The 18,621-nt window shown below is 42.3% G+C and overlaps 1 protein-coding gene across 2 annotated transcripts in view; it reads left to right on the top strand.

Moving 5' to 3' along the window:
* The first annotated feature begins 2,914 nt into the window (after window positions 1-2,914).
* RAB8B (RAB8B, member RAS oncogene family) overlaps window positions 2,915-18,621 on the top strand; it is a 46,538-nt gene continuing 30,831 nt past the window's right edge. Inside the window, exon 1 of one of the 2 annotated variants that reach the window (XM_043524734.1) lies at window positions 2,915-7,918. In XM_043524734.1, the coding sequence (XP_043380669.1) occupies window positions 7,699-7,918 (220 nt within the window). In that variant the 5' untranslated portion in view covers window positions 2,915-7,698. The remainder of the gene's footprint in view (window positions 7,919-18,621) is intronic. The other variant, XM_007068883.4, reaches the window with a different exon arrangement.

Here is an 18,621-nt window from a genome sequence, read left to right as displayed (position 1 = left end):
CTTTCACGGATCCCTTAGACATAGTGTTGCATGGAGCACAGGTTGAGAACCACTGGTCTACACTACAGAGTTATGTGGACGTAAGGCTTACATTGACCTAATTATGTCAGTGTCTACACTAGAATGCTACTTACGCCGAAGTAAGTGGCCTGCTACACTGATATCATAACTCCACCTCCAAGAGGCATAGTGCTTATGTCAGTGTAGTAAGGGTGACGCAGTGTCCGTGTAGACCAGGGGTCTCAAACATGCTGCCCTGCCCCAGCACCGCTCTGGAAAGCGCCTGGGACTGGGGGGGAGGGAGGCACAGGGGTATATGTGTTGCCCTGGCCACTCCTCCAGGTACCTCCCCCGAAGATCCCATTGGCCATGGTTCCCTGTTCCTGGCCAATGGGAGCTTTGGGGGAGGTACGTGGAGGAGCGGCCAGGGCAATACACAGACCCCTGTGCTCCCCCTGCCCTCAGGTCCCGGCCGCATCCTGGAGGAGCGTGCGTGGACCTGCTCCCCGAACCCCTTCTGCAGCTGAACCCCCTGCCGCACCCCACATCCCTCCTGCACCCTGACCCCCTTCCCTGAGCCCCCTGCTGCACCCCGACCCCCTGCTGCACCCCACACCGTGACCCCCTTCCCTGAGCCTCCTGCCACACCCCACACACCTCCTGCACCCCAGCCCCCTGCCCAGAGCCACCTGCCGCACCCTGACCCCCTGCCCTACCCTACACCCCAAGCCCCTGCCCTGAGCTCCCTGCTGCACCTGCACCCTTCTGCACCCCCTGGGGGCAGGGAGGGGGCGGAGTTGGGGTGGGGATTTCAGGGAAGGGGTTGGAATGGGGGCAGGGAAGGGGTGGGAAGAGGGGGGGCAGGGGCGGGGCCTCATGGAAGGGGTGGAGTGGGGGCGGGGCCAGGGCAGCAGGGGGTGGTCAGTGTGCTGGGCTCACAGCTGGATCCCCCAGCCTGGAGTGACAGCTGAGCTGTGAGCCCCCTGAGGGTCTCAAATTCACAGCATGGGAGCCTTCCAGCTGTGAAATTGACATTCTTGTCAGTGTCAGGGCTCCAGCTGTGAGCCTCCCATACTGCTGACAAAAATGTCAATTTCAGTGTTGGTTGGCTCTGTGCTGTTAAATTGACTGGGGGCTGGGCTCACAGCTGTCATCCTGGGATGGGGTGGGGGCTCCAGCTATGAGCTCTGTGCAGCCATCAGTGCCACACAATGCCCCACTTCAGTTGGTGTAAACTCTCCTGGTAAGAACATGCACCACCAGCAGAAGGAGAGTAGTGTAGACACCAGCAGCTGATTAAATTACTGCTGTGGCTGTAGCAGGTTGGCCTAAATTAAATCAACCTAATTTTGTACTGTAGACAAACCCCTGGAAAGAGATACTTATTGACTGATCATGACTTCACAATAATAATTTAATTTCTAATGGCTTGTTTAGAAGAGGGAAATTTATACAGGTGTAACTAGATTGATGTTACAGGCAGATTTCCACACTGTAGATCTAAGTTCAGTTAATACTTAAGTTCACTTAAATGGCATGTTTGATCTGGAGACTCTGTCGGCCTGGGGTCTTATCTGTATTACAAACTGAAGCAGTTTAAGAAAAATATACTTTTAGATTGGTTTTAAGTGGACTCTTAAATGAATTTTAACTTGTCATATTGATTTAGCTTCAATTGGCAAGGACATTTTAAACAGTTTTAAAATTATTTGAGTGTCCAGGCAAAGTTAGCATTGATTTAACTGAATTGATTTAATAGCACACGAAAGATAGCACTGGTTTAACTAAATTGATTTAGTAGCCCACACGCATGCAACTTGTAGCATGTATAAGATTCAAAGTAATGCTTTTTCTTCTTGGGGTATGGGCAGATTGAAACGTGTGCATATTTAATTAACTTTGCATTGCATTACTAAATGAGTCCATGTAACACCTTCCTAGATAGAGTTCTCTTAATATGCATATGAAAAGAGTTCACACTGCCCATCGTTTGTGTAATGAAGAGCACATCTCTGCTTAAAGACTAAAAAATTAAGAATACAGAAAAATCCACTTGCAGGTAACAGCAGGGCTTACAGAAAGCACTGTCACAAGGCCTAGAATGAATCCAGAAGCACCTAGATGCAATGCAGGACCTGCTACTACAACTGAGAAAAAGATGGCAGATTATTTTGAAGTAATAGATGTAACAGTTTCAGGTGATGGATACCAACTGGTTTTAAATCACAATAGCATCTTCCCAAACCAGTCATTCTTAAGTGCAGAATACTATTATATTTAGTTAGCAGACTCCAAAAGCTGGAGAACAAAGCTCACAATGATGTGCAGTTAGATGGTGTAATGATGTGCAGTTAGATGGTGTTCGTAGATGGTTGAAGCAGTTCTGGGACCTGTGGATTCCACAAGTGCTTAAAATAACAGCATCTAGAAGGGTCTAAGAGCTACCCGTGTATTTCAAACCATTCTGTTGGTGTTTGAAATCTTATAGTCTTACAACAACGCATTAAAATTGAGCAAAAGATCTTAATTTTCTGAGTTTTGCCACTACTGAACAAGTTCTGCATTCAGTGGGCCTATCGGTTTTGTATTCAGTCAGGCTTTCCTTTGAACAAGGAGGAAAGAGATATTTGAAAATTCAGAAGTGATGGTATTTGCCAACTAAGACAATAGAAATGGGAATGGAAGTTGAATTAGATGCATTACTCTCATACGAATTTCAGATCATTCGAGTATGTGCAGACCAATTACAAATATTTTGTATTTTTTTCTCTGTACATAAAATCGTTTATTTAGATTTTATATTTGTGACATTTTATATGATATTAGTGAGCATAAAAGGACTATTTTGCTATGCACGTCTTTAATGCCTTTCATCCAAGGATCCCCACCGGAGTGCTTTACAAACCATCTGTTCTTCATTAAATCTTACTACAGTTCTTTGAGGAAGGTAAGGGCTACATATGTATTACTTCACCCCCGATGAGTTGTTGCCATCTCTTGGGTGGGACTTAGCAGTTGTTTAACAGTACACAATACAAAAAGATGTGGGTTAACTTAAAACTATTATAATCAGGTGATATGATCAGGGGAATTTAGTTTAAAGTTGAAATTGACTAGGGTTAGGATATGATTTGGGGTTTAAGAAAGGCTGCATTACCATTCCTTCAACATACAAATCAACACTACAACAATCTTTTCTGTTTTGTTCCTATGGAAGTGTAACCCTTTAGATGGCCCATAATATTAACTTTCTTCTACCTTTCACCCTCTTTAAAAACAAAACAAAAAAACCCCCGTAGTCCCTCATTAGTAGATAGAAATATATCTGTCAAACAGAAATAAAATTTTCTGTCATTGCTCACATTTGTCTAGCATGTGATGCACAACTTTTTTTTTTTTTAATGTAATGCTATAGCAAAGATTGGTTTGAAACAATGGAATTTTTATAGGGCAAACGTCACGGTAGTTGTTAAGGCCTAACAGCCTTGACACCGTCCTTTCAAACACAGTCAAAGAGCTTTGTGAGGTATACAGTTTTTACAGTAGCAGTTTTTACATACTAAACAAAGGCAGGAAAAAACGTAAATATCAGTGAATTTTCATGTCTTGTTTTTAAGGTAATTTTTAAGTTGGTGGTTAAATAAACATCTGTCTTGCAAGTCTAGCAAACTGGTACTTTTCCCATTCAGGACTGAGTACAATATTGCAAAGCACCACAGTAATTAAAGAGTTATAGATTTATTTTTCTATAAAATTACTCCTGAATAGCAGATGGTGAACACAAACGTGTTGCTCCAGAGACATATGAAAACCTATCTGTTCCATAAAAGCCTCTTCATTGCTGAACTAGGCTGATGTGGTAATTTTTAAAAAGGCCCGAATTAGGCTATGTAGCCACTCAGGCCTCAGACAATAAAATAAATGGAAAATGTTTCAGTGATTAGTTTTTCATTAGTAGTTTCCCCTAATCTGATGGTTCATGCTGGTCTGAAATAATTAACCTATTCAGTTTTATTGCTTCAGTGCCAGATTAGGCTGTCATCATTTATAATCTTAAATCTTGTAATAAATAGCCCAACAGCCCATCTTAATAACACGCACACAGCCAACTACCATTGATGTAGAAAGAAAAAAACTAAGCAACCATATTCCAGAATTTCAGTTTGAACAATGCTGAGCATTACGAGTGTGAAAAAAATCTTGTATTGCTCCATTGTCTCTGCTCTGCCGATGATATCCTGATCTCCCTGAGGTGTTCGTTAGCGGAACAGACTGAGATTTCTGCTCCACTTGTTGACATGATATCCAGTTGTGGAGGTCATATAATGTTAAATCATAATATAGTAAACCAAAGGTTAGTTCCAAGTTCTTGTTGAAACAGACTTCCAACTTGTAGAGAATTTGAAACCAGATTTGTCATTGGATTTGTGTTCATAGTTTGTAACTAGTACATCTTGCTCCCATATCAGGAATCTCACAATGCTTAGACCTTTATTTAAAAGAAAGGTTTGGAATCATGCTGATTGCATTTGTTTCTTCAAGACTTCTTCTTAATGTATTTCATTGTTTGGGGCAGCTCCTGATTACATTTTGTCCAAATGCAGCAGTCCATATTCTTCTAGGTGGCCAATTAATAGAATGCTTTGGCCCTGTTTTAAGACCTCTATGTTGGTTCCCCCATCAAATTATGGTTTAATTTCAAAGAGTGATTACGATGTTTGATGCACATGTATGTTGGCTATCTATGTATGACTGAACCCCATGCATCTCAAGTTCTTTACTTAGTTCAAAGTCAGCAGGTAACATAGCTTGTCCTAACGTACATCTGTGAGAAAGGACCTTTGGCAACTATGGGCCAGGTCCTAGCCCCGCAATCCTGGTGCAGTTGGGACACTTTTCACACAGATCGGCCCTAGACTACCTGTTAGGGAGGGTTAGCCCCATCCTTTCCCCCACATTTCTGGAACCCCCCTTTTCCCCGCAAAGGGCTTGAGAATCTGTATGCGATGAGGGGTCATGGTTGCACATCATCTCCACAATACCAGTACTGTGGAAGGCCCACTCAGAGATTAGTACAGCTTAACTACTGAGCAGAATATCCTTTAAGAAAGGTACCAGGCACCACTGCTTTGTCAGCAGGCCCCACTTGGAGCCATAGTTACAGGAAAGTGAGGGAGAGCTCATAGGGGATTGGAAACTGGGGAAGGGAAGGGAAACTGGGGTCTTTAAGGCCAGACTCTTCCCCTCCAGTTAAGGGGCAATCCTTAACCGAATAATTTGGAGCAAACCGTCCCAAGACCATTTCCTGTAGGTTTTCCTGTGGGAGAGAATAATCTGTCCCAATGATTTACAATTGTATAACTCCCTGTTTCTGTTCATAGGGCACACTTTGTTATAGCTTTTAAAACTAAATTAAAGCAGTAGTTCTTTCCTATAGATGTCAGTTGTTTTTATAGTTTTGTTTATTTTGATACAACCCTGTGACATACTGTGAAGGATACTGTAGAAATGGATAATGATGCTGACTCACTCCAGAACATTACAGGTACCAAATGAAAGAAGAAAATACTGACATGTTAACAGTACTTAAAAGACTTTGGGGAAAAAATCTATAAGTTACAATCTTCTTATCTCACTTTACACAGATATATAACCATTTAAGCTGGCTAAGCGAAATATTTGCTGCCAAAATTAAATCAGCTTTCACCAGATCTCTTTTTGCATCTGCAAAATTTTATGTGCATATCACTGAAGTATTATGTCCTCATTTATTTATGGGTATAGCTTCTATCACTTGACCATCTAAATACCTGATTATCCCCACGAATTTAATTTAGATATTTAGTTTTGCAAGTAGCAGTAATTGTGGAGGCAAAATTGACCCCAGTACCTCACAGGATGAAGCCATATGATCACAGGTGGTAGACAATTATCCAAGTGTCATTAAACCCTGAGTTCATGTGTCTCCATGTACAAACCTCATATCCTGGGAAGTGTAATCAGAGCACTTACATAAAAAGAACAAAGATTAGTATGTTGACAAGTCATCGTACTTACCAATAGTATCAGAGACATATCGGTATTGAAAGAACTGATAAACCCCATGTTTTTGGTGCGCATTTTTGATACTGCACATGTTGGCATCTCTATGGGATGCCTCAGCTCAGAAGTGAAACATCTACTCTGCATTTTCTGGGTTTCTAATTTTTTTTCTAAATTTTAACATGTGACATGTGCCTGAAACCTTAGCATCACCTTAAAAAAAATTTTTGTGGAGGATTGTTATATACAGATAAAAAGAAATATCTGGTGCAGTACTTTTTAAAGTTTATGTACAGGCAGTTGGTGAAACATTGCTATACACAAATATATCTGCAGCTATTTAATAGAGTATTGTTATGCAGTGTAGGGTTTACAAGCAGCCAGTGTAATGTTTGTATTCATAGGAACTCTAGGTATATAGAGGATATTCAAGTGCTCAGGGATATTCTTTTTTCAGATACCAGAGTGTTATAAAAATAAAATTAGTTAATTGATGCAGAATTGTTAGGAGAGTCTGTGTGGATGTAATTTTTCATGCCCAAACCAAATACACTTTATAAAAGGAAGCTATGGGTTCTATAAATAAGCGTAGGTATCTAAATGTATTTACCCAAACCACAAAGTTTGCAGTTGGCTCACTTCTGCCACTGGATGCAAAGAAAGCCTTTCATATGATGAAATGGACACATCTGTTTGCAGTGCTCCATCACATGGTATTCAAAGATCCATTAGTTAAAAATAAGCTTGGTAGTAACTGAAAGTCACTACCACCTCACAGATGTTTTGTGTCAATGTTAAATGTATTGCTGATCCTTGTCCTGGGTCTAGTGCTACGGGATTCGTATCACTGGGAAAATCTTAGTAAGGAGATTAAGGCTTGAATGGTCATGGAGACTGAACTCTCCATTTGTAGGTGGTTCCATGGACACATTTGCAGCACAGGGCCACAACCACAATTATGCTACTACACCTATTCTGAAAATAGAGGGATAGCTTCTGTCTTCACAGTTACCAAAGCACGAACGTTCACCAAAGCTACTGACAGATAAAACAAACAATAGATGTGTTGGAAACAGTACACTCAGGGGAAGGGCAGATGCGGCTGGAGCAGGGCATGTTCACCATTTCTACCATTTTCCCTGATGCCAGTAGAGCGGCCCGGCAGTGACAGCCTCTGAAATGAATCCTTCCTGGGGGTGGGGGGAAGGAGGGAGAGAGTCCAGGTGTTTCAAGCTGATCCTTAGCCAGTGTCCTCTGGCACTGGAACTAGGTAACATTCATTAGAACTAATTCAGTTAATGAGTTAGGCGATATTAAATTGCAGGACGCTTTCCTCGGCCCAGAGCCGCTCAGCTCAGCACACCCAGGCTCCTTGCACCACCGGGGCCTTGCCCCAGCGCTCCTAGCCGCAGGGCGCCTCATTGCAGCCCTGCCTATCCTCCTCCTCCCTATAAATTGAGTGAGTTTTCGCACTACACGGCCCTTTCCACCCCCGAGCTACTGCCCGGGCAGCCGCAGGCCTCCTACTCCAGCACAAGAGCCACCGGCCCGCGCTCCGGAAATGAATCTTTGCTCAAGAGACTACATACCCCGTCAGCCCGCTGCGCACTTCCGGCGCGTACTGATTAGCCTCGGGGCGTTGCCGGCGGTGATTGGATGCCGGCTTTGGCGCGTCAGTGTTGTGGGTGGGGAGTGGTGGTGGAGTTTCCCCCTCCCTCGCTCCCGGCAAGCCAGAGCCTTGGCTGCGCGAAGATGGCGAAGACCTACGACTATCTTTTCAAGCTGCTGTTGATCGGCGACTCGGGCGTGGGCAAGACCTGCCTGCTGTTCCGCTTCAGCGAGGACGCCTTCAACACCACCTTCATCTCCACCATCGGTGAGGGCTAGGCGGGAAACGGAGCCACGGGCTGCCTCGGACCCCCCCGATCACTTCCCTTGAGGGGCCGGGCCGGGGGAGCCGAGAGCGGAAAGGGGCACGGGCTGCCCAGGCATCCCTCGGTCACCTATCGCGAGGGGCTGGGCTGGGGAGAGGAGCCCCAGCGAGGAGAGCTGGGTCGGGGCTGCCTCCCCTCACCTGGCTGGGTTGGAGATGAGGCGCCTCCGTCCTCGTTGTCTTCTTCCTTCTGGTGAGGGGCTTCGCAGGGCGGCGGGGGAACCGGAGAGACCGGGGGAGAGGAGCTGGCTGCCCGAATGCCGCCTGCCCCCGGTACCGCTGTGGGGGCTGGGCAGAGAGAGTCTAGTGGGAAGGGAAGTGGCCTGGGCTTTCCCTCTTGGCGCTGGTTCCCCGCGGGGTCAGGCGGGTTCGTGGTGGCCTGGCTACACTGATCGCCGTCGGGCTAGCTGTCATGGAGCGAGCGAGTGCCCGTGAGGTGGGTCTCCGCCTCGCTCGGAGCCAGTCAAGTGCGGGGGAAGCCGGGTCCTTCCGTGCTCAGGGGATCGGGGGAGAGATGCTAGCCTGGGGCACTTCCTCTTGCCCCGTGGAGCCTGCTGGTCGGGCCGCCCCCTCTCCACGGCATCCCGCAAGCCCGCCTGGCTGCCCTCTGCCCGTCGGCGGGAGATAAGAGGGAGTGAAACTTCTCCCCCTCCCCAGTCCCCTTTTCCTGGCTCCTAGCTGCTCAGCACCATCTCAGCCGCCTCCTCGGAGCTGGCTCTAGGCTGCGGTTCGCACAATCTCTGGCGAAGTGCATTACCGCGCGCTGCCTTGTTCATCTCCGGCTGCGGTTTCGAGACCGCTATGTGCATTTCCCCCTTGTTTAGCAACTTGACAAGTCATTAGGGAGGTGCCCTTTGCTGAGCTCTCCGCCCAAACCTTGTAGCGGTGACTGGCAATCTGCTCAAAACATTGAACTTTGCCCGCTTCGTTGTTAAATTGCTTTGTAAATAAGACCTAGGAGCCCCAGTCATTGATCAGGACTCTGTTGTGCTCGGTGCTGCACAAACACAGAACAAAAAGACCCCTTACCCCAAAGGAGTTAAATTCTGAGGACAAATTCTGGGCTCTCTAAATGGAGTGGACAGTGAAGACCATAATGGATAAATATAAACTATCATATTTCAGTCTTGCAGGAAAACAAATAGCTACACATTTTTTTTCCCTCAGTTTCTCTGACACTTACATACCTAGCTCGTTCTTCAATCAGATCCTCCAGATTTGAATGTAAAATGTTTTCATGTGACTTGAGAAATGGCTAACTGTTGGCAGTTGTATAAACTCCTTGGACCATCTTGCTCTCCCAGTAATGGAAATCACTTTAATGGGTTAGGATGTTTTAGAAATGCTCTTTAAAATATTGACCCAAGACTGAACTGAAAACAAAATCCAGAACATGACACTCATGGTTTGGGGGCCGAGGGGGTGGCTTTTCTAGGCTGTTCGGGAGCTGTCCTCCTAACTGTTTCCCTGTTGCTTGCGAAATTCTCTGTGATGTGCATATGCAAGTTATCAGGAAATGGAAGAAGACTCAAACTGCTTAAACTGGGTATTGCTCAAATTGTATTTTAAAAAAAAGCTACTTGATTACAGGGAGTAAACAATTATAGTAATCTGTAGTCATAGTTGAAGGCTAGTTGATTTTATTGATTATGGGTAATATTAATAATTGTCTTAGACTTTTTAGTTCCATAAGAGTGGAGTACATATGAATGTGTATATTGAGTGTCTGAGATTTGGAGTGGCTTTTCTTATGATTAAAGTTAGTATTTTTTATGTAATTTAAGAAAAATTCTCAAGGCAGTCTCTCTCTCTCTCTTTGCTTTTTTTAACGCACAGATACTTTTGCAACAATAGTGTCCCAAAAATTACTGAGATATGCATGGCTTAACTGTTTAAGATAATAGTCTGTTGTATTAGATATTTTCACATTGACTGTCAGTTTTAAATTGAGCAAAGAGAATTTTTATAAGACCTTTACTGTATTAGATGTATGTGTTGTTACTGAAATATTAGGCTTATGTCCCAATCCTCCAAACGCTTAAATTCATGCTTAACTTTATTCATGTAAATAGTCTGATGCTGCTTGCATTATGAAAGCAAAGATATGCATAATATCTTTACAACTGAAGACTAAATCTTTATGCACATAGCTAGTGCTTGGCACGATGAAATCCATGCTCATCTGAAAGAATAAAACTTTTTATTTTCTGGAAACATAAGTAAAGGTGACCTGGCATGGAGAAACAACGTTTGTGCTCCTTGTGTTTTGTGAGTAAAGAAGACCTGAAATGTCTTCTCTCTAATGATTCATGTTTTGTTACCCTGGAGACTTGATGGACTGCTGGTGTTATGAGATACTGGCTACAGAGGAAGTGAAGTCTGACTAAGATAGGAAGTGTCTAGTTTTAAGTAGCCTGAATGATATTTTTGTGTTAGGACTAATTAACTACCATTTGGGAGAAAAGATGTCTCTGTTAACTGAAAGGGTAGACTTAATCTTTTAAGGACTGAGAGCAGATAGTCCGCATCAGAGTCCCAAGAATTCTCCAGGGAAGACGAGACTCGACACTATGACACGTCTAGGGGTTGTTTTTTTTTAAAGGCGGGAGGGGGAGGGGAATTAAAACAAAGCATAAAGGTTAGATTTGTTTTAATTCTTTATAAGGAAGGGAAAAAATTCCTTGTTCCTTCTGCAGCCATCTTCAGAATGTAATAAGAGTTTGATTAGTGGCTTTTCTAAAGGCTTTTTTCCACTGTGTATTCAGTTGAATAAGAAGTTTGGGTCATAGAAATGTTATTAAAAAGCAGCATACCCAGCTCCAAAAAAACAGTGCACAGGTTAGATACTGAATCTATTCCTGTGTTTATAGTTACAGAAAGAACTGGATCAAGTAAATTGAGCTGCGTTCATATTCTCTCTCACACAACCTTTCCTGGTTATACTTCATGGTCTTCTGCTTAGTTCCTTAAAGCTTAAGTGCAATTTCATTGGTCTGCTTTGGATTTTAAAGATATTTTGTGTATATATATGACACTACTTTTCTCTATCTTGCCTAGGTCAGCTTAATGTGTTCCTTTTTTTTTTCCTCACTCTTCCTTCCCTCCCCGTTTTTTATTTTGGGTTTTAAAAGGATGCTAACTTTAAGTCTCATCAATTTGACAAAGTTACTGGTAGTTTTAAGATCTGCCCTGTTGATTGGGCTTTTACAATTGCATTTTCCTATTTTTGTAATTGTTTCCTCCCCTGTTGGTTTATGGAAGACCTCACAGAGGGAAACTGAGTTACTATAGGGGAAACTGACTGTATGCGAAGTGCTGACAAATGCCCAAACAGACTGTACAAAATGGAGCATTCTCTAATCTCAGGTGTAGGCCATTGTTCTAAGACCTGGGTGTTTGTGTGGTTTTTGCTTGCTTGTTTGTTTAGAACACTGGTGGGCAACCTGTGGGCCGCTCAGTCAGGCTGCCAAACTGTTTTTGTTTACGATTACACAGCCACCCATAGCTCCCAGTGGCCGCGGTTTGCCGTTCCCGGCCAATGGGAGCTGCGGGAAGCAGTGTGGGCTGACTGCCGCTCCCCACAGCTCCCATTTTCGGGAACGGCGAACCACAGCCACTGGGAGCTGCGGGCAGCCATGCAAATGTAAACAAATGGTCTGGTGGCCCGCCAGCAGCTTACCATGGTGGGTCGCAGGTTGCCCACCAATGGTTTAGAACAGTGTCCAGACTTCTACTTAAAGGGATGGTATCCTCTTAAAAGCTTGCTGTCTGATCTAACTTGATCAGTTTTACAATGCTAAATAACACATCATACATGTAGTGCTGTCCATCCTGAAGGATCTTGAGTGCTGTGTATAATTGAATTATTTCTCCCATGATTAAAATGCAGGTATCTCAAGGGTGGAAAAACACAATGCAGTATCCAAATGGGAGTAAATCGGGGAAAAAAATCTAGCTACAGGAATTGAAGCTGTCAGAATACTGGCTTCATTTGACCTCCAGAAGAAGATATCTCCAACAACATGGTGATCCCCAGCATCATGTTGTGCATGGAATCTACCATAATTTGGAGCACCATCTAATACTACTTGGTGGCACCCTTAGGAGAAATGGGGTATGTCTACACTTTGAGCTGGGGGTGTGAGTCCCAGCTCAAGGAGACATACTTGCAGAGCTGTCCTTACCCATATACAAAGCACGCAGCTGCGTAGGGCACGAGGAAATTTGAGTGTAGACATACTCTTTTAGTCTCTGTTCAGGTACTGACAAGCTGGAGCTGGCTTCATTTTTGAGATCTGACATGATATTCTTTCAATATGTGATGTCTTGCGTTTTTACTGTATGAATTAGCCTTATGCTAGGCCCCATTTGTGTGGGAGTGGGTGGAAGAGGGGTTAGTGAGGTGTTTGTGTGTGGGTTTTTGATTTTGACTGCATTGGGGTGGTCTTTAAATTTTCCTTTTCAGCCTCAGATCCATTCCTAGCTATGGAATTCTGACTTTTCTGTGTCATAGCAGCTTAGGCCCATCTTGTGCTGTTGCAAGACATTTCTCTGGTTGCTTCTACTGTTTCCCAATCACAACCTCCATTGTTACTTAGCAGTTTCAGTCACCACAGCATTAGAAGTTATTCTGTCTGACTTTTTTTTTAATAGCTGAGAAGAAGGTGAGGAATGTGGTAATCTGTCAATTTCATTTCTACCAATTGTAGAATTAAATCACCACTGAAGTTATATGCTTGTGTCCTTGCTGTCCTTGTGTGGGCCTTTCAAGACTGAAGGTGCTCTGTTGATGTTCCGAACCCTTGGTTTTATGGATTTCCCCTCCTCCCTCCCCACACTGGGGGGCGGTGGGGGAAAGGAGAATATACCTCATGCTGAATACAGGTGTTTGCCTGGATGCTTGCAACTAGTCCCCCTGATTTCTGCCCCCCGCCCCTTTTTTTTCCCTCCCTCCGACTACAACTGTGTTCACGCTGTCTCTTTACTTAACTACCTTTTTGTCTTTCTCCCTCTTAGAAAGAGGTCCCTTTTCCTCAGTTACTCTAATAGTTAGCAGGGCTCCACTTTTCTGTCTTTACATCTTTCTGCAGGGGAAACTCAGTGCTAACTTGGACTTGACACTACTACTTCCTTGAGTGGAAACTCTTGCTTTCACACACAACTAAAAGGGAAGTAAAATTCAATCAAATAAATGGAGCCAGTTTGCTTAGCCCAACAACTCTATATAAAGCAACTTAAATTCCTGTGAAAGCTGATAAAAGAGAAATTATCCAAAATATAGAATATGTGCTTTGCTGGTCCTATCAATTACTGATTCTAAAGTCTGGGTCCTAAAGTGTACACAGTGCTATTACAGAATTTACTGTGCATAGTGTTGAATGACAGTCTAATAGTCTGCAATTATCTAGCTTGCTGTTTGAGTAGTGCTGGCTAGCAGAACTGGATCCATTTTATTTCGGGTTAGAAGGCTTATTCTTTAGATTTCTCTGGGTTCCTTTCACTCTTTTGTATAACTGGATTTCCATGAGACTAGTAGGTTCTTTCTCTTGTTTAATAGTTATTACTGATTGCAAGATAAAGTTTTTTACATTTTTATCCAAGACGATATCAACATGTAGCAAAAAGTCATCTAGAGTGTACTGTACCTGATGGTTAGAACAAATTGCTTCACTTTAGAGGTAATTTTTTCCTTGGCTTCATTCTTGAAAAACAGGGCCATCCAAAAAAAGTTAAGCACGTGTATACTGACTTTAGTTTGTCAAATTAGTTTAATCCAAAGTATACTAAATATCCACTTCTCCCTTGAATGAAACTTCAGCCGCAGTAATAGCCTTTAATAGAAACTACTTCAACACATTTTATTGTTAAATTATACCAGACTGAATATTCTGGTACAAGTTAGTGAAGGAGAGTTATGTAAAGAGAGTGAATTGTCACAGGCCAAAAAGAGGGAGTGCTGAAGCTTTGATGAAGAGGAAGAATTTCAGTTGGGCTATTCTTGATGTCAGGAGCTATAGATGGAAAGTTCATTGCTGGTGAGATGGTGGAAAGAAACAGCAGAGACAGTGATGGAAGTACAGGGAAAGAATATTCAGAAGTGGGTTGGTGGCAAGAACTTGTAGCTCCTCTTTAAAATTAGGGTTTTCTTAAATGAAGGCGCCAGTGGAACTGCCTGGAGGGGGTGACAAGGTGGTGCTGCTTTGCATTAGTGGGCTGTGTGTGCAGGAGTCTTGAGGAGTGAGACTTGAAGACAGGACAAGGTGTGAGGAAGTGAAGGCTTGCTTGAGAGAAACAAACAATATTACAGGGGTGGTGATAGGCAAATGTGCAGCAAGAGGAAGATTCAGGATGAAGCTGCAGAGACAAATGTGAGGCCTGAGTCAGCAGAAAAGATGGCATTGTGTTGTTTAGGAGACTTCTCTTGGTCAAGAGAAGCAATCTTCTGGGTACATTATAGGTGAATAAACATATTGAGGTACCTAGCTTTGAATGTTCCACAGTGTACATTAATCAATACAGGGGACATCTTAGGTTGCAACCCTTTTTTATTATTATTAAAATGACACTACTTACACTTTCAACATTGATTTGCTCTTATTGTAGAGCATAGAGTGAAATTGCTTGGTTTGTATTAAAAATGATATTGCTGCTTTGTCTTTGCGTGTTACCCTGAAATAACATGACAGATGTCTAACTCTTTCATCCCCACTTTTAACTGGCAGATGGAGCTGTCATGGTTGTGTTGCCTGATTATTTGACCAACAGAGGGGCAGAGTGAAGCAGTGTTGGTAGCCTGCTCTGAATAAACAATTTTTGTTTAAGAATAGATTAACACTTAATTTAGGAACAAATATGAAACTTGTAGTTCGTTAGCATATGCTACCAGGAACGTATTGTAAGGCATTTAAAAAAGTGATTACTATTATCTAGGCTCCTTAATAGTCTTGCTCCTGTCTTAATAAGAGTTGAAAATAACAGTTCTGCAGTTTGTCACTTTAAGCTGTCTTTTTAGTGGTGGTATTTGTCTTGACCTGGCTTTCTTTTTTAAAAGTTGGCTGAAGTTCATAGTACGATTCACATGGCGAAGAATACATGCTGTGTTTAAAGTGAGGTATTGCTTGATTTTAATCTTTGAGATTGCAGTACAAATTAACGTTGTTTATGTAAACATCTAAAATTTCCTGTTGAAGCCTCCAAGGACAAACTGTCACTTTTATCTTCAAAACGTTTCAGTGTTCGATTAAATAACCGTGTTTGCAAAGATGAGTTCTCACTTGGGGCTAAATTGGGAGTAACGCCATTATTTCTAAGAAGTTACATGAGTGTAAAGCTTCTGTGTGAATATAGAGTTGCGCATCATTCGTTTTAGTTTCTTGACTTTGAACTCAAAATCAAAAAACCAAAATCTTCACATTGGAAGAAGTTCTTTCTTGTCCTTGGAGGATGTAATAAGGGACTTTGTGGTCCTGGTGTGTGTGTATGTGGTTTTGTTTTTTCCCTAGAGCTTTCCAACAGATAACCCTGTTGCATAATGGCCTGTAGGAAGCTTTCATGAACAGCTGTCAAAGTCTATACAATCAGGTCTCAATTAAAAAACACAAAACTCATAGTTATAAAGAGAGCTCCTTTGGTTCTCCCAAGTTGCAACAGCAGAATATAAAATGACTGGTATTAGTTGCTCAATATGTATCAGCAAGCAAAAAAGCTAACAATGTTAGGAACCATTAGGAAAGGGATAAATAAGACAGAAAATATCATAATACATAGTATGCCCAATCTTTAATACTGCGTGCAGCTCTGGTCACCCTATCTCCAAAAAGGTATATTAGAATTGGAAAAAGTACAGAGAATGGCAACAGAAATGATTAGGGGTATGGAACAGCTGCCATATGAGGAGAGATTTAAAAGACTGGGACTGTTTAGCTTAGAAAAGAGATCTATAAGATCGTGAATGTTGTGGAGAAAATGAATAAGGAAGAGTTATTTACTCCTTCACATAACACAGCAATCAGGGGTCACCCAATGAAATTAGTAGGCAGCAGGCTTAAAACAAATGTAAGGAAGTACTTCTTCACACACTGCAGTGTCAACGTGTGGAATTCATTCCCAGAGGATGTTCTGAAGGCTAAAAAGTATTTGGCTATTAGCCAAGAGGGTCAGGGATGCAATCCCATGCTTTGGGTGTTCCTGAATCTCTGACTGCTAAAAGATGGGACTGCATGACAGGGGATGGATGGATCTCTTGATAAATTCTCCTGTTCTGCTCATTCCCTCTGAAGCATCTGGCACTGGCCACTTCTCAGAAGATGGGGAAACCAGGCTAGATGGACCATTGCTCTGACTCAGTATGACCATTCTTATGTTCTTAACAACTGTTATTGGGAACCCATTGCTGTTGGCAACAGTGAAAATGATAAGAGTGAAGTCAATTTCCCTCTGTTGTGGCTTTGGCAAGTTCTGAGCAAGGTAAAGAGGCAGGATTCAATGTTCATTGGGGTTAGTTCCCAAAAATGGAGGCCATGGGGGAGTGGTAAAGTAGCGGACATGCCTTGCACAAACCTCTTGCAAGAACTAAGTGTTTTGATTGGTGGTAGGGATTAGAAAATGTTGTCTTCCTTTTAGCTGCCAAAAGGGGTTGGAAAGCTGTAAAATTCTCTCACTGATTAGCTGAAGGCTACAAAAGGTAAGTGGTGAAACCCTGGCTGCATAACTTAACTTCCATTGACTTCAGTAAAGCAGAATTGTACCTGTAGTCTTCAAGGTCAATCCTGATGTAATTCCCAACAGCTAGGTTGTATGGCTTTGCTTTTTTACATGAATGGTGTATCTGTACACCCTAATAGGACACTCTGATGAGCATAGGGCTAAGTTTAGATTTCCAGTGAAATGTTCAGTTCTTGGAGATGCAGTGAAAAAATGGAGCTACTTCTTTAAAAGGCTTTTAGAGCTAATTAGCGTATTTAGTTGTAACACATTTTCAAACAGGCTTTTTCCTTTAAACTTCAAGAGATTTGGTAACATGGGTATCTTTCATGCTTGCTTACGTACTTTGTCCTTGGGTTACAGCTGTCAAGTAAACTTTTAAAGTCCTACTGATGATCATTCACATTTTGTGAAGATAAACCAGAACAATAGCTTGTTCAATGTGATACTGAAACATAAAAGGGATGTTTCCTCTGAACATCTTCACGTATTAGCTGGCTCCAGATTGTGAATGTCTCTTTTATCCTTGTAATTTCATATCTGCTCCCCCTTTTTTAAATTTAATTCCTTCACATTTAACTATTTTTGTTGTGCCACCTGTGGTGTTCCAGGATCACTTTAATATCACAAGTCTAATTACAACATGTGATGAACCTTTGGCCTCTTTTCAGCATTTTGTCTTCTGAGGCTCCTAATTTTATTTGAGCCTGATTAAAAGCCCTCATAAAGCTTTTAGTTATGTACTAATCATGGCTATGCACTGAACACTGCGAGCCTCTAAATTCCTCTTGTCAGGAATCTACCAGTATGTTTTCTTATATGACAGTATATGTTTTCACATATTTCTTAGACAAGAGGTTGACCTTTACAAATGTGGGATATAGAATAAGGGAAAAATAAGATTTTCATGCCCTCAATTTGACATACTTTATAACATCAGCTAAGCCTATAGATGGTTTGGATGGTGGTTCTCTTTATATTGCCCTCATCTGCCTGCTTCAATGAGTTATTTAAAACTAAAACAAAAACCAAACCACTCAGAATCAGATATACCAGGATTGTTACCGTGAAACTAAAGTTCCCATGGAAATAGTCTCTAAACATTCCCCTGCAGTGTTTGCAAACTCTGCAACTTAGTAGGAGAATGAGATCCAGAAGTGAAATTGTCTAGATAAAAATGAAACATTATGCTGTTTTCATCCTCCCAACTGAGTAAAAAATATAAATGTTGAAGAATTAATTTTAGATGGTAATAGTCAGAAACAGTGTGGGTAACATAGGCAAAGAAAACAGCTTTTCAAAATGTCTTTTAGCCTATGCTTTTTAAATGTCACTTTACTGCTGGGGGAGAAAGCAGAAGGGGGAATAGGAAGAGTGGACTAGGCTTCCAAGCAGTTCTGTTATCAAAAGGTGCTTCAGGGGAATTCTACTTGAGTACTTGCCAAAAAAAATAAAGGCTGCTATCTCTGCAGTGATCCTGACTTCAGCTGGCTTAGAGCTGGTGACTTTCGGGTCCAATATATGCCATTCTGATGCAGGAGGCTAGTTCTTGTTGTCATGCCCACAAGGATGTGGTTAGATCCTTGATTCAGAAAGCTTTGAAGTTCCTCTAAAGCGAAAGTTACTTTCTGCAGAACTAAACTTCAAGGCCAGTGTCCTATGTTCAACACAGAAAATTTCATATGCTGCATGCCATCCTGCTTACGCAATGGGCTTTTCTCAGAGTGGAATCTTCATACATTTTAATGAGAGGAGGTCACTTGCATGCATGATTCTATTTGAACAATACATTAACTGTTTGAAGCAAGCTCGCTGACTTTGGAATGTCTTATGAAAATTGCATGTTGAGTTTGTAGGGACGACTACTCTAAATGATTAAGTTAGCAATGCCATCTTAAAAGGATATTGAGCTGAAAACAATACATCCAAAACAAGCACTTATT

Source organism: Chelonia mydas, chromosome 10 (genome assembly GCF_015237465.2).
Source record: "Chelonia mydas isolate rCheMyd1 chromosome 10, rCheMyd1.pri.v2, whole genome shotgun sequence".
Taxonomy (NCBI): domain Eukaryota; kingdom Metazoa; phylum Chordata; order Testudines; family Cheloniidae; genus Chelonia; species Chelonia mydas.
This window is presented reverse-complemented; position numbering and strand designations above follow the sequence as displayed.